Here is a 23,489-nt window from a genome sequence, read left to right on the forward strand (position 1 = left end):
TTGTATCTATCTTCCAGTTCCCAGTTTTATTTTCAACTGGAGTTAATCTGCTGTGTAAGTCACCAATTATTTTTTTTAATTTCAGTTATTTATTTTTAGAATTTTTAGAAGTTCTACTTGGATTTTTCTACTTGGTTTTGTTTATATAATCTCTTATTCCTCGCTCATATTTTCAAGCTTGTATTTCTTTAAACATATTAAGTATATCAATGATTATTTTATCCTCTGTGTTTTGTAATTGAAATGAATTACCATGTTGGAAGACTTTTCTGGCTTTTGAACTTTCAGGCACAGTGCATAGTACATGGTCCATCCTCAATATATTTGTTGCAAAAATGAATGAATGAAAATATGTGGAAGGTGCTGGAATAAAAAGAGCAAATGAAACATTAATAGGTAAATTACAGTATAGTGCTGTAAGCCATATTATAAAAATATAAGCAAAGAGCTCTAAGAGCAAGGACTATACACTGACTCTTCCTGGGAGAGAGAAATGGTATGTGTCCTCTTAGGTATTCAGGAAGGTATTTTCCAAAGGGATGTATATTATATGACATAGTAAGTTGTAATAGGTGAGGTTTTTTTTTTTCTTGGCTTATTGTGGTAAATCAAGCATTCATACTTCATGAAAAATAACACTTCATCTGAATTGACAATTTAAATGATATTCTCAGGTTTGTTGCAGGGTTGCAGACTTAGACATGACTTTTACGTCATACTGAAGTCAAGGGTAATTACTGGTCTGTACATCTAATGAGGAAAATGTTTGAGAATGATAGGTCTTCATCTCATCATCTTTCCATAGAACATCAGTTCTCTTGGTCTCAAATACCTCCTACTAGGAACACTGGGCCCAAAGGACACACCTCATGCTTGCGGGTTACATAAACAGGAATTTCCAGGGGGAAGGGAGAGTACCTGGTGCGTGCCGATGCCCATCTGCTTCCAGTCAGGGCCATGGCTGGCTGGGAAAGTCATTCCCTTCTTCAGACTGCTCCATAATAACCATACCCAGGACCCTGTCTCAATTACTGTGTGCCAGGTACTACTTAAAGCATGTTCTATGTTTAATTCATGTCAGAATCGAAACTCTGACCAACTTATCTTAATTTTTTATTCTCTTGGGGTGCCCCGTAGGGTTTTATTGGCATGCTAAGTCTTGGTCTGATGGTCACAAACACTTGTGCCTTCAGGCACCCGCTGGTCCCCTTCATCCTGGAGTGTGCCCTGTAAAACGGGAGACCTTCACATGCCAGAGATTAGTTTCCATTTCAACCCTAACCTAAACAACAGGAAACGTGGCAATAGGGTAATGATCACTAGCTTCCCAAGGACAGGTTCAGCTTCAGTTTTTATAATGATAATCTACTAAGGGAAATTATAATTTTTATTGTTGGTTAAACCATAACTATGATATAAAATTTAATAATGAGCATTTGGTACCTATTTTATAATCCATTCACTATGATCCATTTTCATGGCCTGAAAGTCTTCAGCTGTCCTACTCGAAGAGGTTGTTTTTTGTTTTTTGTTTTTAAGATTTTATTTGTTTATTTGAGAGAGTGAGAGCCAGAGAGCAGGAATGGGGTGAGAGAGCATGAGCAGGGTGAAGGGCAGAGGGAGAAGTAGACTACCCACTGAGCAGGGAGCCCAATGTGGGGCTCGATCCCGGGACTCCAGGATCATGACTTGAGCCAAAGGCAGACAGTTAACCAACTGAGCCACCCAGGCGCCCCTTGAAGAGGTTTTTAATGACCTTTAAATGTGTCTCTTAAATCTCTATTTTCTTATGAGAAGTTAAACCATTATCTCAAATTTATACTGAAAGAAGTAGTAAATATACATGCCATATTTCATAGCCATATTTTCCAAAATATTTTCTTTTTTTAAAACTTGGATGCAGTATATTCTGCAGTTAAATGTAATGATATATGATGAAGTGAAATTTTCAAAACCGACAACTATGTACACACACTTAACACAGATCAGAGGGAGATTATAGCTCTTCTAACTTATTATGATTATTTGGGGTTTCATGCATATACTGTAAGAAAATATATATTAAGATTGTCATGTCAAACATGTTATTCAAGTTTCACATTCAGTATCCATTTTATTTATTTATTTTTTAAAGATTTTATTTATTTATTTGATATAGAGAGAGAGAGCACAAGTAGGCAGAGAGGCAGACAGAGGGGTTGGCAGAGACAGAGGAAGAAGCAGGCTCCCTGCTGAGCAGAGAGCCTGACACGGGGCTCTATCCCAGGACCCTGGGATCACGACCTGAGCCGAAGGCAGACGCTTCACTGGTTGAGCCATCCAGGAGCCCCTCAGTATCCGTTTTAAATTAGTGGCTTGTCTGTCTACTTTAAACCAATATATTAATGCGCAATTCAAATCACCCCTCTATATTAATAATTTATAACTGTGGCGTCTTAGCAAAATGGACTTCTTATTGTCAGATCCTATTTCCTTTAACATAATTGCAAAAGTAGAAGCTCCTTCGGTTACACATTTTTAAACTACAGAAGACATATTTTGGCATCCATCTTTTGTCAGGTTTGCCAGCTCTCTGCTTTGTAGCTGTAATTGGATACAGTGTATCAGACCAACAGAATTGATCACAGCCCTAGCTCTGCTGCAATTAGCACCCATTATTAGATTCACCATATAATGGAATATAAAATAATATGCGGTGATTATAGTACCTGAAATAAGGCAGCGGAATTATTGGAAAATGAAAAAGAATTACCAGTATAGAATGTTCCTATCTGTAGGCAAAGTCTCTTAACTCCAGAATTAAATCCAATGTTCCCTTTCAAAAATGATTTCATCATCGTCTCCAAACGAGCAAAAACATTTTCAGTACCTTCTACAGCATAGCTCTTCTCTTTTGTCCTTAGGCTCAAAGCATGGAGAGGTGTTGGGGTTTTTTTTGTTTGTTTGTTTTGGTTTTTTCCCCTTACTTCAGGCATTTTAGTGATAGTCTATATTTAAATTTGCAGTTACACAGGAATAAGCTTCTTCCTGAAGATAACCATCAGGAGTAATCAAACCAGCTTTACGTTGACTGATGTTTCAAGGTCCTATTTTGCATTAATCAAGTATATTGGCAGGTGTAAAGCACTGTACAATAAAGAAAACTGGGTACAGTCTCATAATTTAATATTGAGCTTTTCATCCAGGAGTCTGCCAGATAGATACTTGAGAACAAAGCTCTTTGACATTCAGGTTTAAATTGAAAGAAAATGAGAAACCAGATAAAGCAAGCCAACCAAATTAATTCACTCTGCAGTCCTCTCTGCTTTTTAGTGGAATTCAGAGAAATTCTCTCCCAGAGAAAGTTGGGAAGCCCTCATGAAACAATTGTTTTAGTGTTTACAGAGTATACATTTATGTGCTTTGTGTTCATCCATGTAGAAATAATATTTATTGCTGTTCTCCAGCAAATCCCCAGGAGTTCCCATGGGCTTCAGAAATTTTTCCATAAATGCTGTGCATTATTTATATGGATCCAAGAAAACATCCACCCCAAAGCCTTTCCCGGGAGGAGACAAATAGGCACAGATATGTGGGCCAATTGTGTACTTAACTTGGTCCTCCCCCACATGGCCCTGTGTCTTTAAAAGTGGCACCAGGGACAAAAGGAGTGACCCCCAAGTTAAACTTCAGTCACTTCACAGTTAGGAACCACTAGAAGAATTGTCAGTGAAGAAGTACAAGGTACAGCTCGTTCTACCACACTTTCAATTTCTTCTTCTATGCCCCTAGTAAAAAGAGCATTGATTTAGAATTCAAGAATCTGAGGTTCTACCCTTCCTGGTCCTGGAAGTCTCAGGTTCTCGTGTATACTGCAAAGGGACTGAATTAGGATGCCCCCCAAGACTTTTTTCTCGACAGTTGAGTTTATTTTGATGACTAGACCATCCATATAATAACTCGTTGAACTAGACCATCCATATAATGATTCATTTGTCAAATGACTGTCACATACTCTGCTAGTCACTTACGGGTTGAGCAAGTTGGATACGATGTGTGCCCTGAAGGAGTTTGCAGTCTCCTGGAGGTGATGCATCTATAAACAAGAAATTATAATTGAGTCATAAACAACAAATTTGTTTACCAAGCTTACAGAGCTTAGAATAGTGCCTGTCACATCCTTGTACTTAATAAATATTTGTCAAATGTGACTAATATTTGAAATAATGAAATAAGTGAGAAATACGAATATCCATATTGTATTATGCAAAAACAAAGACAAGAGAGATTCGTTTTAGCTTGGAGGATAAAGATTTCACAAAAGAGGTAGTTTTTCAATTGAGTTTAGACAAATGAAACCATTTTTGATAGAGGAGAAGGGTAGGGATGAAGGCTATTCTAGGCTGAGGGAGCAGCATGAGCAAAAATACAGAGATATGCAAATGTATGTCTACCTAATGGACATCACCTTGGAAATTGGAAATCAGATATAAAGAGGTGGAAGAGCATGTCAGGCACAAAAACAGCATGGGTGAAAGCTTGTTAGAAAGAGGAAACGTGGTAAATTTGAAGAACTGAAAGAAATTAAGCATAGGAGGATGAGACTGTTTTAGGAAGAATTGTGCTACAAAATGAGGCAGCAAAGCAGAGATGTGGTCTGTGGTGTCCCGTCCCCAGTGTCACAAAACCAGGAGACAATAGCTTTATAACCGGCCCAGCCCAGCCCCTGGCTACTCAGCATCTATCCACACTCTTCTACAGGTATTGGAATGTCCAGGCAACAAAAACATCTCTCACTGTTTGTGCACATGAGGATCCTCTTCCCCAAATAATGAGGCACAAAGTCCCCAGCCTTCCAAGGTGCCTCACCCTCCCCTTCCTGAAACCTTCTGGAGTTCTGTGGTAGGAATTGATTTTTTTCACATTGGCTTCCCCTCTCTAGGTGTCTGGGGGTTTGCTTCCTTACTCCATCAACTGTTTCTTTTCTAACAATTTGTTGACATCTCTCATCTTCTGTTGTCCTCTCTTCTCTCCTGTTCTGTTTGCCCTTCTAGGTTTATACTCTTTGTTCCATTTCTGTCACTTCAGTGGGTTTTGGGGGAGGAAAGCTGATAAATGAATATAGTTTGTAGCAATGCTGTGAATGCCCTACCCCATAGTCTCTGGGCCTGCCTCTGAGGACCACTGCAGTCCCGGCGACTAGTTCCCATATACCCCGAGAGTCCCCGTGTCTCCCAAGTCCTCTACCGGAGTTTCCTCTGGAGCCCAGAGACTTGTTCAGCATAAGCGCGGGACAGCCTAGAAATGCCACAGATTTATTACTCATGGGGGCAACACTGAACCAATGAAGGCGAGAGTCTCCTTCCCATTCCTGAAAGGACAGCTCTGCAGCACCCAGCTGGATCGAACCTCATTTGTCCACAGTGGTCATCTGGACATTAATACACTCTATTGACTTTATCTCTTTTTTGTTTGACCTTTCGCACTCCTTCACTCATGCTCTTGGGATCGCTGGCCACATGAGCTACCGGCTTCCAAGTCTGTTTCTCAGAGTCCGCTTTCGGGGTTTTCGGGGGAACCCAATCTGAAGATGTTCAATTTACTGTATTATACAAATGTATTCTTTATGTTCACTCACTTATTGAGAAACTACAATCTCTTAGACATTATGAAACTGAACTGGTAACTTGTATTATGAGTTATTTCTATGTGTTTATCATACATATACTTTTGTACGTATATATAGTCTACCTATCTACCCCTATAAAATCCACACTTGATCTTATGTTCAATGACAGTAGGAACTGTGACTTGCATTTATGTATGGCTCCAGAGTCTGATACAGTCCAGTGCAAAGAGTAGGTGCTCAGCGAGTGTTTCTTGATTGATTATTCTTCCTTTCAGCGTTCACATACAGGGTACATTATTATACACAAAATCAACATACAACATTTATATTAGATAATTTATAAATTATTAAATTTAACAAATATTTGCATACCTCCTACATGCAAAAGCATGGTGGAGGCGCGAAAGTCATGATGAAGGAACTTAATATGATGTATTATAGGCTCTATAGAGCATATAATTAGTGAAAAAACTGAATTTACCAAAAAAATGAATTTACAGAAACTAATATTTACTATGCAGAGAAGGGAAGGATTAGGTAGACATGATTGGAAATAGTTTCCAGAAGTAGTTGAGATGGGCCTTGAGAAGTTGGTAGGGTTGAAATAGAGAAGGGGGAGGGTATTCCAGTGTTGGAGTGCAGGGTGAGAAATCGATTGTAGTAAAGCTAAAGAACCATGGGGAATGAAGCTAAAGGTACCCTAATGAATGTGGGATATGTGAGTGTGGAAGAGATGACCTGACTGGAGGTTAGTTTCCTGTTGAGTAGCAATAGAAAACAAGCAATAGAAGAATAGTAATGGGAAAAGAAGAAATGGGTGAAGGTGATCAAAAGGTGCAAACTTCCAGTTATAAAATAAGTCCTGGGGATGTAATGTACAACATGGTGACTAAGGTTCACAATGCTGTGTTGTATATTTGAAAGTTGCTAAGAGAGTAGATCTTACAAGTTCTCATCACAAGAAAAAAATATATAACTGTGGTGGATGTTAATGAGACTTACTGTGGTGATCATTTTACAATATACACACATATCACATCACTATGTGGTACACTTGAAACTAATACAATGTTATATGTCAATTGTAGCTCAATTTTTAAAAAAGAAACAATAAAAAAGTGAAGTTATTGAAAGTTGGAAGGCAGTAGAGGTTTCTAGATAATGTGTATATAAATGGAAGTCAAGTTGAAGGGTCTTCAGTGGATCCTTTGATGAAGAATTAAGCTGTTAATCAGGGTCATGCTCTCCAGAAAGTGGAAGGATTGGCTGGGAGAGTATTTGCAAGCTATAACTCTGCCACCTTCCACTTTGCGTTTAGCAGCTAGCCAAACTCTGTGGTATGGCTGACACCCCCATGTAATACCTCCAGACCATGTAGAGCCAGATGCAAGTGGGTCAGACTTTCTTAACTCAGTAAAGGCCTTAGCAGGTATATTAGTTTTCTAGAGTGACTGTAACCAAAAAGAAAAGAAAAGGAAAAACGAATTAAAAAAAAAAAAAAAAGCAGCAATGGAGGGCCTTTAAAACCCAAGGAATTTAGACTTTGTCACTGAAACAAGAGGGAGTTTTGAAGGATTTGTGAATATTAACTATAAATAAAGTAGTGGTAGGACTGCGGAGGATTTGTTTGGCGTGTCACACAGGAAGCCGGGTGGAGCAAGGAAGTGGCAGAGGCCCCCAGCACACTACTCTCTGGACTCTTCAGGCCTCTTCCGCCTTCTAGTTCAGTAAACATTTTCCTCTGTCATCTACACTGCATTTAAAATCATTATTTTTGAATTCTTGTCATGCTTTCTTCTTTAGATCATAGTGTTTTATTCATTAAAAAGATTACAGTTTAGGAATGCCTGGGTGACTCAGTCAGGTAAGCATCTGCTTTCGGCTCAGGCCATGATCCCAGGGTCCTGGGATCGAGCCCCACATCAGGCTCCCTGCTCGTCAAGGAGTCTGCTTCTTCCTTTTCCTCTGCCCCTCCCCCCAGCTTGTTTTCTCTGTCTCTCTCTGTCTCACATGAATAAAATCTTAAAAAGAAAAAAAGATTACCAGTTTAAAAAACAAAGTCTAGGGACACCTGGGTGGCTCAGTTGGTTAAGCATCTGCCTTTGGCTCAGGTCATGATCCCAGAGTCCTGGGATCGAGCCCCACATTAGGCTCCTTGCTCAGTGGAGCTTGCTTCTCCCTCTGCCTGCCGCTCCCCCTGCTTGTGCTCTGTCCCTCTCTAACAGATAAATGAATTTTTTAAAACAAACAAACAGAAAGTCTAAGCAATTAGAAGACTGCGTTCTGTGCCTCCTGGACAATTGGGAAAGAGGGTGGCTAGACTTCAGTCTGGTTTGTCTCATTGAAAAAAAAAATTTTTTTTTTTTTTGAGAGGGGGAGAGAGCAAAAGAGAGCCGAACCTGGGCGGCTGGGGTGGGGGTGGGGGGGCAGAGGGAGAGAGAATCCCAAGCAGACTCCAAGCCCAGCCCAACACAGGGCTCAGATCACAGAACCCTGAGATCAGGACCTGAGCCAAAATCAAGAGTCAGACGCTTAACCTACTAAGCCACCCAGGCGCCCCGTCTCACTGAATTTTAAGATAACTTTTTCTTTTATAATTTTAAGCTTTTGTACTAAACATCAACATATGGCTAGGGGCACCTGGTTGGCTCAGTCAATAGAGCATGCAACTCTTGACCTCGGGGTCATGAGTTGGAGCCCCTTGTTGGGCGTAGAGATTACTTAAAAAAAAAATAATAAAGTAAAATGATGTCTATACAGATGAGTTTATACATCCCAGTTTTGATTTAGATTGAGTGTTATTATGAGTATTTCCATCAGAAAGTCATTGTCATTCTGAATTATTTTACTTGCCATATTGCTAAATTTTAAGATGATTCTGTTACTATAGAAAAATGCTTTCCCCCCATTTTTCTCAGATGTAAAATGGAAATCAATGGAGAAATCTTTGACTACAATTCATTTTTAAGGAATGCCTTTATGTGAATATGGTGACATACACATGTACTTGGGAATACTGTGAATCTAGCTTTCTACCAGGAATATATTAGTATTTTTAACAGACCCTTTTACCAACTAGATATAACTTGGTCATATGCAAATTAGAGATATTTTGGAAGTTATTTTCATCTACTGATTTGCTGTTTCTTTTAATTATTATTTAGTAAACTATATTTGATTTGAAAAAAAACAAAGGCATTACTTTTTCTTTATGCTTGTGCTTCGGTTTGTCCTTTTCCTCAACAAGCATTTACTGAGCACATCTGTGGGGCCGCGCTATTAAGGGGCGCAAACAAGACTCCTTCTAAGGTCTCTTCAGGGGCCTGCTCTCAGGTAGGGGCCAGACTGGTGAGAAGTGATGACCCACAGGGCCCCAAACAGGGCGTGGGTAGGAAAGACAAAGAACAGGATAGGGCAGGGAAAGAAAAGGAAAGGATCGGGGCAGGAGAATGTGAAGCTTGAACTGAGTTTGAAAAGATGAGAAAGCTTGCAGCTGAGAGGGTCGGAAAGAACTGGACTTCCTGACAGAGGCAGTGAGGTCTGATGCTGTGGCCTCCCAGCAGCCCTTTTGCCCAGGCTGGCCTCCAACGGTGGGTGAAAATGGGAAGGAAGGTTTTTAGAGCCAAAGGAGATCTGTTTTTCTTTAATAACTCAGAGCCTGACAGTGATGGTGACGGCTATAAACGTGCTTTGTGAGGTAGGTTATGATGTGCATTGTGATATGTCAGCCCTTGATAGCAGCTTACACAGTTCCTGTATTCTTTTCTCTTCTGGGAGCTTCAGATGATTTCATCTTCCTTTTGCCCACTCTCACCTCGTTATGCCTCTCATTTCATCAACTCTGTCTCTTAAGAGAATTCTCTTTCCCTCCATATCCAACTTCAGGTAAAACTACTTGAGAGCAAGCCCTAGCACTGAGTGTTGATAGCAATTCGCATCTAAAACTTTGGACCAGGTTCATAATTTATAGATTCAGTAGATCTTCCTAGATCAGATCCACCTTAAATATCTGTTCCTTTCAGTTCTTCCATTTGTAATAAATATTGCTTGTCCATTACATTCCAGGTACTTTGTTATAGTCTATGTACCCTGTGGTGATGGTAATGAATGAAATGGGCAAAGATTCCAGCCTGATGGAACTTACATTTTGGTAATCATCACAGTGGCTCTGACAGATTGATTGCTCTCCCATATAGACAAACGGTTCGTTAAAATTAGGCTGCTACCTAAGTAGGGTTTTCTTTCATGGGCTTTGCCTAGACACTGGGACAAGAAGACATTTTTTTATTATAGGGGGGAAAGACTTTTTTTGTAGCTGGGGGTTCTATAGGGATAGACCAGTATGATGTGGCATATTTTCTCTAGTTTATCTTGTAAAAGATGAATGTTTGGAGGTACTAAAAATATAGTGGTTTCAGAGACAGATTAAGTGGGTGAAGAGAGAAATATTTAAAGACAAGTTATTTGAAGCTTTCCTTGCCTTGTGCTTCAGTGAGGAGAGAGAGAGAAATAGCCACCAAATGACTAATGCATCAGTAATAGCTGGGGTATACTTTATATAGGCAGAAGAGAAACATAGTAAGAAAGTAGAAAGAACTAAATAGAGAATCCTGTTATGGCATTAAAAAATCTGATTTATTAAAATTGCAACAGATTTGGAGGCGCCTGACTGGCTCAGTCAGTGGAGCATGTAGCTCTTGATCTCAGGGTCATGAATTCGAGCCCCACGTGTGGTGGTAAAGTTGACTTTAAAAAAATAAAAATAAAAAATAAATAAAATTGCAACGGACTTGGAATAGAATACTTTCAGCTGTATTTTTTGATCATAGTTTTTATTTGTTATTTTACAGATGCTGTGCCTGCTCCCTCAGAAAAGAGCCCATCTCTGCAGACAAATGTGAGTTTGGACAAGACATCAGACCACACCATTACAAATACTGTAACCGAACGCCCTTTGCAAATGCCTCTAGAAATGCAGTCAGCTGCAAGAAGTTTTGAAACGTTGACAGCTTTACCGCCATTTTGGTCACCGGATAAAGAAGAGTTTATCAGCCCTAATTTAAGGATGTCAAAGTCTGATTCTACTTTCTATAATCAGGTCTCTGTAGAGACACTCTATGTCTCTCCCTCATTTAAAACATTTAACCCAGTGAAGGAGATTGTAAGCAACAAGGACTTTCAGAAGCCAACACAATCCAGCATTGCTCAGATGGATGAGGAAAACCTCAAGCCTGTGACCACATGGGGTGAGTCTACACACACACACACACACACACACCCTTCTTTTGAAGCATTCTTCTGTTACTTTTCTGTGCTTTCTGCCTCTGTTTTGGCTCCCTACTTTCACTCTCCATCCAATATTATTAAAATGTCCACACAAAGCACCACTTTTATTAAAGACCTGAGAGGCAGTTCTCCATTGGGGGCTCCAAGTGCTTGGTTGAAGCACAAGTTCTGAGCAATTCTAATGCCGAACAAATTAGAAAGAATTAGCATTAAATAAGAGCTTCCTGTTAGGCATTTAGGTTACTTATTAAGAGACTGTATAAAAAGAATTAGTTATTATGTATATTGCTGTGTATACACACAAGATGTGTGTGTGTGCACGCGCGCGCACATGCACGCGCGTGCGCACATGCAGCCTTTTTTTAAAGGGCTGTGTACTGATTGCAAAACAACGGTGGAGAATCTCTTCCATTTTCTGTCCTATAAAACATTCAAAGGGTCGCAGTATTCTTGAGCCTGGATGGTAAAGGGAATCCAGGTTGTTGGCTGTCAGTTACCAAATCCTACGTTGTATAATTATGCTTTCTTCTTTAAAGTCAATTAGTAAAAGAAGAATTTGTTTGTTCGTGCATTTTTCAAAGACTAAGTAGTTTTATTGTTATGTATAATAATGCTGACGAACTCATATAAATATAAAGTTTTTAATAAAAATATTTTAAACTGCCTCAAACTCAGGTCAAAAGTGCCATATATGTACAAACAATGGAAGCCAACATGTTGAGGCTAAAGAAACTCACCTCAACTCTGAAAAACAAACAGAGGGTTCTAGAGGGAGGGGGGTGGGGAGGATGGGTTAGCCCGGTGATGGGTATTAAGGAGGGCACGTTCTGCGTGGAGCACTGGGTGTTATACGCAAACAATGAATCATGGATCACTACATCAAAAACTAATGATGTAATGTATGGTGACTAACATAACAATAAAAAATTAAAAAAGAAAAAAAGAAACTCACCTCAGTGTTAGTAAGGTCAGTGAATGATAGCAGATTCTCCTTGCTGCCCTTCCCAGAACTTGGGGGGGACCGAATAGCCTAAAAATAAACAGAGTCTTAGTTTTGTTACCAAATTAGCTCTTCTGCAGAGACTGCCAATGTGGAAGCCACTGAGTACTGGTCACGGTGAGTGTGGTGGTTTCAGTGCGTGGCTGTTCCCCTGGGAAGTTGTTACTTTGACTTCATTTCTTTCACAAATACCCCCCAAAAGATCATTGAAAATAGTTTTTGGCCGCTGCCTGTGTACTAAGTACACTTAGTTATAAAAATTAGCTAGAAGCTCCTCTAAAGCCAGTTAGCAAGAAAGACCTGCTTCTATTTATAATGAAGTAGATAGTATTGTTCTAACCCTCCCACCAAAAATACTGGTTAAAGCTGGAAAACTATTAAAAGCTGGTTTGAAGTCCTGTAAAACGGCCAAGATAGAAAACACGGAATGGGTCAAGATCCTTCGGAAAAGGACTGTGATGTTGTGATATAATGAGAAATACATATTTGGTCTTCATCCCTAGCTCTTGGCACAGAGCTCCTAAAACCCTTGGAATTTCCTGAGTGATAGGGGTGAGAAGAGTTATATTTTTGTTATTTGTAATAAGACCCTTCTTCCATATCTGAGTTTATGCTGGAGGTTGGGGGCTGCTTGCCAGAGTAACCAATCAGGTGGTTAGAGGTTTGGAACTTTCAGCCCCACGCCTTGACCTCTAGGTATGTTGAATTAATCACCCATGGCCAGTGATTTGATCAATCATGTCTCTGTAATGGAACCTCCATAAAAAGCCCTAGACAGTGGAGTTTAGACAGCTTCCAGGTTTGGTGCACACATGAAGTTTCTGGGAGGGTGGCATACCCAGAGAAGGCTTGGAAGCTCTGGGCCCCTTCCCCATACCTTGCCCTGTGCATCCTTTCCATTTGGCTGTTCTGAGTTGTATTCTTTATAATAAACCAGTAATAGTAAGTAAAGCACTTTCCTAAGTTCCATGAGCCATTGTAGTGAATTATCAGACCCAAGGAAGGGATCATGGGATCCCTCAATTTATAGCTGGCAGGTCAGAAATACGGGAGGCCTAGACTTTTGATTGGCATCTAAAGTGGAGGGCAGTCCTGAGACTTGAGTCTTGAGATTAAGGGATTGAGCTTTTAATCTCTGGGGTCTGCACTAACTCTGGGTAGTGTCAGAATGGAGTTAAATTATAGGACATCTAGTTGGTGTCACATACAGAGAATGAGAGAAATCCTTGTGTGTAAAACCCATACATTTGGTGTCAGAAGTGATGTGACTAAAGTAGGAAATTAGTTTACTTTTAGTTGGTCCCACATTCACCTCAGTTTTCCCACTGTGGATCATTTGCCTGTTAGCAGAGCAGGATATAGAAACCGAGGGAAAGTCAGAGGCCTGGACTCTCCACGGTCTCACTGAGCTTGGGAGTTAGGTTTGAAGTTTGGGGCTTCCCAGGTGGCAGGGACTCCAGGAGTCAATATTCCAGAGGAGAGGAAGTCACAGAGGAGAAAGCCGAAAAGTCTTTGTGTAATTTCCTACCGAAACATCTGCCTCCTGCTAAAGCAGCACACGTTCTGGATGTGGTGCCAAGAAACTACATGGGAAGCAGCTTCGAAGGGGCCAACACGCTAAGCAGAGATTTGGATCATCTCATAGGGCTGGGAGACAGAGGTCAGAGTTCAGGATCTGCCATGTTGTAGCGGCCCTGGTAAGGACTCCATGCTCTCAGCTGGGGCCGCCGACAGGCCCCACCCGAAGCACCAGAACTACCGTCTAGGGGGAAGGGCAAACCAGAACGAGACTAGCCCTCACAAAGGCGGCAACCCAGCTCCAGCTAGAGCAATGTCATTGCTTTGTATCCCATCTGTCTTCTAGAAGACAACGAAATCCTTTCTTAAGAGCTCCTGTCACTTCGTGGAAAATTTTTGGCATTTAAAATCCAGGAGAAAAACAGACAGCAGAAACAGACCCACAGATAAGCTAGATACTGACGCTATAAGATAGGTACTTTAAAATAACTGTGATTAATATGATCAGGAGCACAGAGGGAAAGATGGAGAATTTCATCAGAATACTATCATCTGTAAAGAAAGAATGAAATGAGAGTTCCAGAGATGAAAAATACAGTAGCCCACGTTAAGACCGGGAGGGCACACTTCAGTCATATGAGGTATCAAAAGAGAGCTTCACGGGGCGCCTGGGTGGCTCAGTTGGTTAAGCGACTGCCTTCGGCTCAGGTCATGATCCTGGAGTTCTGGGATCGAGTCCCACGTCGGGCTCCCTGCTCAGCGGGGAGTCTGCTTCTCCCTCTGACCCTCTTCCCTCTCATGCTTTCTGTCTCTCACTCTCTCGTTCTCAAATAAATAAATAAAATCTTTTTAAAAAAAAAAAAGAGCTTCAGTACTGGCAAAAGAGCTGGACAGTTCTGCAGGAAATCCCAAAAGGGAGGGAAACTCGGAAGGGGTGAGCCCCACCCCACATTCTGTCTATAAACTCTGCCTGAATCCTTGACTGACAAACTATTCATGGAGGGGAAGACCCCAGTGCATTTGGTGGGGGGGGGGGGGGGCGGAACTGAGCACTGGAAATGATAAATATGTGGGTAAATATAAACTTGATTTTTATTCTAATTTTTTAAATGCATATGACTGTTTAAGGCAAAATCTTCATACTGTATTTTGGGTTTTAAAACATGGAGATGGAGTGTATATTCCAACAGAGCACAGAGAGTGATGAATTGCAGAATTGTTAGCGGCTTAGGCTCTGGGGTCACACAGCCGGGGTTCATCATCTCAGCCCCGCCACTGGTTTGTGACCCATATGCATCAGCGTCTTCATCTACAGGATGGGAACAGGCTGGCACTGGCACATGCAGCTGCTGGATGGGTTCCATGAATCCACAAACACGAACCGGATCCGAGTAGGATCTGGTACTAGGCAGGTGCCATAGAAAAGTTTGCTATTACTCCAGTGTCCGTATTTTTAGCTCCACTTTTCGAGCTCTAGGCCCCCAGCCCCCTCCTAACCCTCCAGATCCATTCTGGTTATTTCCCAAAAGTACCCAGGAGTTCCTTGCTTTTATTCTCAGGAACGAGGAGACTCCTATGCTTCCAGAAAGGGCATTCCAGGCTGAGGAAAAATGCACAGTTATGACTGACCAGAGAGATTCTAGGAGCTCCGATTCATTCTCCACAGAACAGCCAGAGGACGTGAGGACTAAATTCCCCCACTGAGACCCCAGACTTCTCACTGTGTTCCTAGAGATCAAATAGCCTTCCACACCCTGCTTGGCCTAGCTTCTGCCTCTCCCAGCAACCTGTGTTCTTTCTGTTTTGTCAAGTAAACCAAATTGCTTCGCCACCTTTGTACCGTTGTTCCCTCAGACCAGAATACTTCTGATCCACCCCTTCCTCATCCCTCCTACTCATCCCTCAGGGGTCAGCTCAGAGAGCCCTTCTGCAAGATTTCCTGACCCCCCTCTATTATTTCAAATCCCCCTGCCACTATATGTTGTCTTGGTACCTATAAGTATCCTTCTAGCACATATGGTCTAATTTTAATTCTATTATATAATTCAATATAATTATATTCAATATAATTACGTATGTATTGAATTGTTTAATGTACCCCCACCCCCCAAGTGGAATGCCCCTTCCTGAGGGAAGGGACCGTGTCTGCCTGTTTACTATTGTATCCCCAGCACCAGGCACAGTGTCTTGGACATAATAGGTACCCAATATTTAATAAGTGAATTAAAAGCAGCCTAGTAGAGCAGGGATGAAACGTGTGCATGAACAAATAATGGAAGAAAACACTGGAAAATTATGCCAGGGCAGATGATGAGGAGCTGTGTGGGCCAGGTTAAGAAGCTTGGACTTTATTTTGAAGAGGATGCAAGTCACTAAAGGTGTTAAGCCGGGTAAGTGGCTTTTCAAATGTGTTTAGAAAAATTACTGTGTCAGGGAATGTGGAGGATTGTCGTGGAGGGGGTGAAACTGAGGCAGGGAGCCCGGCAGGGGAGCTGTTGCCTGGAAGGAAACAGGAGTGGGAGCTGGGAGACAAGAGCAAGGGAGAGAGGGAGTGGGGCTAGCCTGAGATGGAGCATGGCCGGGGCCAAGCGGGCTCGAATCCAGAACAGAAAACACCTCATCCCGAGGGCCTGTACGGAAGGAGGGGAAAGGATGTATCAGATGTCACAGAAGGGTTTTGTGGTTTTTAATAATTAAGATGTATTGAGCTTTCATGCACCACACATTATATGTCATGGCCTCCATATCTTATTGTCTGAGGTCACCTGCCCAGACCAAGGGGTTTGGAGTGGTAGAAGTGCAGTGAAAGGGCCGGTAGGATTTAGAATAGCCGCTCCAGAGAATGGAAGAAGGAGCCGATAAGACACTGATTTGACAAAGGAGCCAGGAGCCGTTAATTTGTAGGAATCCCAATTTGCAGGATCCTTTTCTTCAATAGTGCTGAGCCACCTGGGGGTAGGAATGAAAAAGGTAGATACTTGAATTGAAATAGGATTAGGTCAGGAACTTGCAAACCATAGCTTTGGGGCGGAATGAGTCCCCTCCCTGTTTTCGTAAGTGAAGTTTTACTGGAACAACCACAGTAATTGGTTTACATGTCATCTTTGTTTGCTTTTGTGCTACCACAGCAGAGTGGAGTTGCAGTAGAGACCGTATGTCCCATAAAGCCTAAAGTAGTTAACAGTCTGGTTCTTTACAGGAAAGGTCTGCTGACTCCTGGATTAGGAATTAGCAGCAGATAAAGCAGAGAACATGGCAGGGGGTGACGGGGGGAATGGAGCAAGAAAGTGGTTCAAGTGATGGATAATGGGATTCTAGACTAGACAGGAAAGGAGAGTCAGGTGGGTATTGTTGGAGTGAGAGAGAATAAAAGGATTATTGGATCTACTGGCTCAATGAGGCCAAAGTATAGATGCATTAAACAGAACGAGAGGGCTGGAAGTAATCGAGAAAAAGTCATCTTGGAAAGCAAGATTTCAGAGTAGGGCAGTTCTTGAGTGATGACATGTTCTAGGCAGTGCTCAGAGGAATGGCTGAAGGTGACTCGTGGTGGAGGAATTCAGGAAACGATGAGGTAGGCTGGTATCCTACGGATACTGTATGATCCGTAGTGGACGCTGTATGATCGAGGCTAGAAAAGACAGCGTCTATTTTCTGTTTTTCTATTTTATTGTTTTAAGAAGTATTTGTGTATATGAAGGGTCCAGGCCTGGTAGTGTAAACTCTTTGGAGATAAAGAGCTGGGTGAATTTAAAACGATTTACACATTCACAGTGTGGCAGATTTCAGTGGTCAGGGGGCTGTCCAAGGCAGCCACCAAATACAGGTTAATATTTTCATTCTGATACTTTCACTGAATGACGGATTTGCTGCAGCCACCTCCTTTGACCTTTTGATGCTAAATAATTCTGTTCCTAGAACAGTCCATTCCTCCTCCTCCTCCATTTAAATTTTAAGTTATTTACCTGTAGGTCAAACTATTCCTTTAGGTCATTAGATCGTTTATCATGCACACTGAAAAGAAAAAGGGAGCTAGTAGATGCACAGAAGCCAAATCATTATATTCATGAGCCACAGTTCGGGTAAGCGTGTTAGACTGAGCAGGACTTCACTTTCTAATTTGGGGGGAGGAAAAAAAATCTATACATTCTCATGCTGGGATAGTGGTGAGCATTTTCACTGGCTCCATCCTTTGTTTATATCTCATTTATTCCATTTTTGTACTCTGGATTTCAGTAGTGGTTGTTCAGTAGAGCTGTTTCTCAGTTCATCTTTGCTAAGGAAAGAAACCAAACATCACACACACACACACACGCGCGCGCGCGCGCGCGCGCGCGCCCTTTAACATTTTGTCTATCAAAGGCTTCAGAGCCAGAATAATGAACATTTCCCAAAAAGAAATGGGGAGAATGGTAGGAAACAGCTCGGCAAACGGTCTCAGCTAACCCTGAGCTCCCGGTCGGGCTGGTTCAGAAGCAGCACACAGAGTGGAGGGTGAAGGAGTATCATCAGACCCAGCAGGGAAGTCAGAGTGGCACCCCTGCACTGCCCCCAGACGCGGCCCCGGCAGCTCCTCCGGCCCTTCAGCTCCTGCCTGCCTTCTTGCGGACAAAAAGACACACTGATGTGATTTTTTAAATTCAGTGAACCAAATTTATAGTTCATAGATAGGTAAGCGAGAGAGAAGTCATCATTGATCCAATAATCCAATCGTCCCAATAACAATTTAGTGTTAGTGATTAGAGGTGGACTCATTAGCATTTCTCTCTAATCCTATGTTATTCCGAAATCCGTTTCTTTCATGTAGCTTATTTATAATAATGACATTAAAGTAAATTTTCAAATATTATGTTTTTAAAAACTGAGATCTAATTCATGTACCAGAAAATGGACCCTATGAAAGTGTACAATTTAGTGGGTTTTAGTATATTCCCAGAGGTGTGCAATCACGACCACTAATTCCAGAACATTTTCATCACCTCAAAGAAGTCCCGCATCCATTAGCAGTCATTCCGCATTCCTCCCTCCCCCTAGCACCCCTCCCCCCCTCCCCCCCAAACCAGTAATCTACTTTCTCTTTTTGCCTAGTCTGGACATCTCATGTCATGGAATCATACAATATGTGCCTTTTGTGTCTGGCTTCTTTTGCCTCACACAGTGTTTTCAGAGTTCATCCATGTTGTCGCATGAATCAGTACTTCACTCTTTCTTATGGCTGGGTAATATTCCGCTGTAGAGAGAAACGCATTTTATTGATCCATTCATCAGTTGATGGATATTTGAGTGGTTTCCACTTTTTAGCTATTATGAATAATTTTGCTATGGACGTTTATGTAAAATGTTACTTTTTATATCACAGAACAAAATCAGAATATTTTAATTCATGTGTACTGTTAACCTGACAGTCATTATGTATCAGGAAAACTGAGAGGGAGGAATTGGACAAAGAACTAAAAGTTCCTCTGTTGTACAGTGAGCAGTTTGAAGTGTTTAGTTGACCAAGGACCTGCTGCTAACAAAAATTTACAACTACAGCTGGAGAGTTTAAAAATATTTCTAGAAATGCACTTGTAATTATATTTTTGCAATGCAGTTCTTCTAAATGCTTTTTAAATTTAAAGTTACAATGAAATAATTAACTGGTCTGATGTTTTTCATGAGTATAAAAAGTTAGAGCTAACACATCAGCATTTGGAATAATTTTATCAGTGCTATCTTTAAGCAGGGGCAACATTAATTGGCATGCATCTATCACACGGACATTTTTAAATGCAGCCATTTCTTGCTGCTTATCTGCTGCATTTCAGTCCTGGTGGATACACTGTATGAAAAGGATGAATGTTAACAAGATAGTCACATACCTCCTGGAGTAAGCAAGCAGGAGCAGGGTAACTAAATGGGCAGGAGAGGCGTCCTGGAGTGCAGCTTGAAGTGTCTGCTACAGCTGTGGTGTGTTTGGAAACAAAAGTAAATTGGTGTGCAGCAATTAGAGATGAAGTGGCTTTTTATGAGCAAAAGCCTGTGAATGGAAGCTACCAAACTGTAAACAATGATAAGCCAGTTAGTCAGCAGTTGTAGCTGCAAAGCAAAAGAAAGGTGGACAGAGAGGAGAAAGCAGTGATTCTCAGACTTTGGCAGGCATCAGAAACACCCAGAGGCTTGCTGAACCTCAGTTTCCTGGGCGCGACCCCAATTTCTGATTTCGTTTAGAGTGATGGGGCCCAAGAACCTCATTTCTAACAAATGTGTCCGGGGACCACACTTTGAGAACCACTAGCATCAAGTGGAACCAGGTTAAAGTTAACCAGGTTATCTTAATCACATCACGCCCATGTGACTAACATAATTGTGTTATCCTTTTTCAGCGAACCGTTGGAGAATGTGCTACCCCAAAATGGGGGTACACCAAGAAAGAGACATGGGATATAGAAAACAGGAGAACCAACACAGGAGGACGGGGCAGGGACATGTCAGGTGACAGCTGTGACCCAAACACCGCACACCCAGACTTAGGACGCACGCGCGTTGAGGCGCTCATCATTAGCATGCCCATCACCATCATGCCCGCTTTTCAGTCCAGGGACAGACGTCGGGATAAGGCTGACCTAGATTCTTCTGTGCACTCCTCTTGCCTCGACCATGTGCCGATGAAGTTCCTGTTTTCCTTTTCGTGTCCTGCTGCTGCATCGACTGAGAATACTCATATCACCCCTGAAATGTCTTGTAACTGGAATTTTTCCTAAAAGCTGGAGATGGGCCTCAGGGAGCTTTGAAGCAGAAAATAGAAGCCGCCTGCCCCAGCCATGTTTTTTTTTTTTTTTTTTTTAACAGGAGATTCAATTTAGTTTAAAGGGAGATGCAGGTGTAAAGCAAATAAAATGATATATAAGTCATGTGTGCTAAGGGATCAGCATTGATTTCCCTGTTCTATGACTTCAGCTTTTTTTTTTAATTATTATTTTAAAGTAACAACTATAGTTGGCTGCGATGACATTCGAACCGTGCGTACCACCTAATACACGCAAGAGTGTAGATAGTTATTACAAGACAAGAAACAGTTCTGTGTCAAGGAAAGTTTGGAAACCACTTGAATAAATTACTGTAGATTTCTCAGAACTTTCAATGTGCTAATGTTCATTGTTAATCTCTTAAAGAGAGGCACAATACGCATTTTCCCAGTCTTCTCTGACTCGACAATCCTGTTTTCACAAAACGTCTTTTAACATCTTAAGGAACACAGTGTTCCTCAGAGCATGGGCTGGGAAATAATGAGTTAGAGTGAAGTGCAAAAAGAAGAGAGTATGATTTTGCCTGAAATGGAGTTAAAATGTTATCATATTTTTAATTTTACGGAAAACAGGTTTAAAATGCTTTTTATTTTATTTATTGTTTCTTGGTGAAAAAAAATTATATATGTGTACTCAAATGTTCCATGTCTCAGGTGGTTTGGAGTTCAGTCTCAACTGTATTTGAGCAGTTAGAGAAAGAGATTCGTTTCACAGCTTTTGGGTATTTGTAGTTGGTTGTTCATTTTGCCATAATATTCTTTGTAGAAGAAAAAGAAAAGACGAAGGAATCTAAGTTACAGCTTTCTCACACTTAAATGCCAACTTTTAAAATGCCACCAGCCAGTAGAATAGGGTGTAATACTTTACTTTTCTGCCGTCTCTGTTAAGTGTAGTGTAAAAATATGTTGGGCACAGTTCAGAGTCAAGGCGAATATTGATATTTCTATGTTAGTTTCATTTCCATGGCGGTATTGGTATATGATACATCTTCAGATTTTCTCCACTTCCTGCTTTGGGTTTATTTAGGCTTATTATGAATATTTAACATATAACATTATGAGTAGTATATTTATGTTGAGACCTTACCCATGGGACTTTACATTGTAAAATTATTTTAGCTATTACTCTCATTTGTATGTTACATAAACTTTCTCTCCCGTTTATACCTTTTAGTTTCAACCACCTCCGAAGGAACATCCTCCTTTCCCACTTTATCTGTGTCACCTCCTGATTCAGCCTCTCCAGAGAAGTCTGTTCACCTCTCCTACCCGATTTTGGCGGGACCTTCCTTTTGGACTCTGCCCCATCAACAGTCTTCTGCCTCCTTTAAGGATGAAGATAAGACAGCCAGGGCTCATCACCCCTTGGCTCTTAGGGGCCTAGTGTCTTCTGATGAGGAGGAAAATGACAACCTCAATCTCCTGGAACGTCTTCCAGAGAACTCTGAGTCTGCCAGGAAGCAGACAAGTCCTGCTTCTGGCAGTAATTGGGCAGCGTTTTCCACCGCAAATGTAGACCACTGCACCTCTATGTCCTGTCTGAGTTTTCAGACAACTGAAGGTCTGCCGAAAGAGCCTGAAGGAAACAATTCCATTAAGGTTCTCCTCGGGGAGGTGAAAAATGCCATAGTCAAACTACACGAAGACCTGAGCATGGTGATACGGGAACTTCATGTCATCAATAGCCATCTGGTGAGCATGAGTGGGAATAGTCCGCAACTAAGCAAATCTTCACCACTTCCCCAGTCTTCTGAGGGGACCTCAGATCACATCTAATAAGCTCCATAGCCATTTTTGGTAGAACTCCTGTGGTTCCACTTCCCAAAGACTAAGTTAACCTCCTATAGATTCTCATTATTATGGGAAAAATAGGGTGGTGGTTTGCTTTTTCCTTGTCAGGCTTATTAACAAATCTCTTTCAAACCAATAATCTCATTTGGTTTATTTTTTAAAGAGAAAAGGTATCACCTTTGATAATATTATCAGACTTAGATATGAACTAATGTTCCTTTGAAACTGAGGAAAATTTCATTCTTCCACGCTTTGGACTTTACCTCAAAATATGTTAAACATTAGTGGAAGTTGTGAGAAGACAAACTGCAAATGGCTATTCTAGAGCATTTGGATAAGCAGGCAGTAGGAAGCCCTTCATAGCCTGGCTAGATGTTTCCTATGGTCTCATGCCAAGTTTCAGATTCCCCAAACCAAGGGCCAGCATCTTTCCCTTCTTGTGGCTGCCACCGTTGGTTAGGGGTTAAGTTGAGACAAGTAGGACACGGAACAGCAGTTTTTACTGTTAATGTATATTGCAAAGTGAATTCAAATGCATACTTTTTTCTTGTATTTGGAAAATAAATTTGATATTTTTCATCTAATATGTATTTTTTTAATTCATTAAGACAGCCTTTCAAGTAGAAATGTCTCAATTTTTATATTTATGGGGAAATGATCTAGTTTAGGGGTCATAGACCAGTGCTTCTCAATCCTACTGCACATTAGAATCACCAGAGATGCTTTTATTCCTGATTTATATTAATTTGAAAGGACAGTGCAAGGGCTCCGTGTACCCATCACTCAGTTTCGACAATTACCAACTAAAAGCTAAAATAATTCCTGATTATTTTGAAGAAATATGGGACATTTCAAAAATATTCTTTTTTTTTTTTTTCAAAAATATTCTAATGCTGGGTGCACTCGCACGCCAAAACTGATTTTCACCATGCAAACTGGGTTATGAACCGGACGGAACTGCTAGTGGAACTGTTAGTGGGCAGACTGAACTGGGAGGAGGTTTGGCATATTTGAGGAGGGGCAAGGAAGTCACTGTGGCTGGGGTGAAGTGAGGAAAGGGGAGATTAGTAGGAGATTTGAGGCCATGGAGGAAAGAGCAAGGAGTAGTGCCAGATGATACAGGTTCTAGAAGACCATTGTTAGACATTTCGGCCTTTCCGCTATGAAATAAAAATTGTGACAAGGTTTTAGGGCAAAAAATGATCTTAGGGCTCTAAATGATCATGCTGGCTTTGGGGGAGAGATGGATGCAGGGCCATGGGGTGAGAGGCAGGTAGGCCAATTAGAAGGCTATTGCAGTTACCCAGGTAAGAGCTGATGGTGGATCAAACCAGGTTAGGCAGAGTGAAGGTACATGAGAAGTGATTTGTTTAGGGATTTGCTGATAGGTTGGATAAAATATATGAGAGAGAAGAGTGACAGCCAAACCCAAGGTATTGGATGGAGTAGTTGAAATTCAAGATGAACTTGCTATCAACTGGAATGAGGAAGGTTTCAGA

General features: G+C 41.3%; 1 protein-coding gene across 5 annotated transcripts in view; it reads left to right on the forward strand.

Moving 5' to 3' along the window:
• Positions 1-22,468, forward strand: part of ENTHD1 (ENTH domain containing 1) — a 174,155-nt gene extending 151,687 nt beyond the window's left edge. For all 5 annotated transcript variants that reach the window (XM_027593466.2, XM_027593468.2, XM_027593470.2 and 2 more), the window contains 2 exons: positions 10,459-10,854; positions 21,374-22,468. In XM_027593466.2, the coding sequence (XP_027449267.2) occupies positions 10,459-10,854; positions 21,374-21,975 (998 nt within the window). In that variant the 3' untranslated portion in view covers positions 21,976-22,468. The remainder of the gene's footprint in view (positions 1-10,458; positions 10,855-21,373) is intronic.
• Positions 22,469-23,489: the final 1,021 nt, after the last annotated feature.

Source organism: Zalophus californianus, chromosome 9 (genome assembly GCF_009762305.2).
Source record: "Zalophus californianus isolate mZalCal1 chromosome 9, mZalCal1.pri.v2, whole genome shotgun sequence".
Lineage (NCBI taxonomy): Eukaryota > Metazoa > Chordata > Mammalia > Carnivora > Otariidae > Zalophus > Zalophus californianus.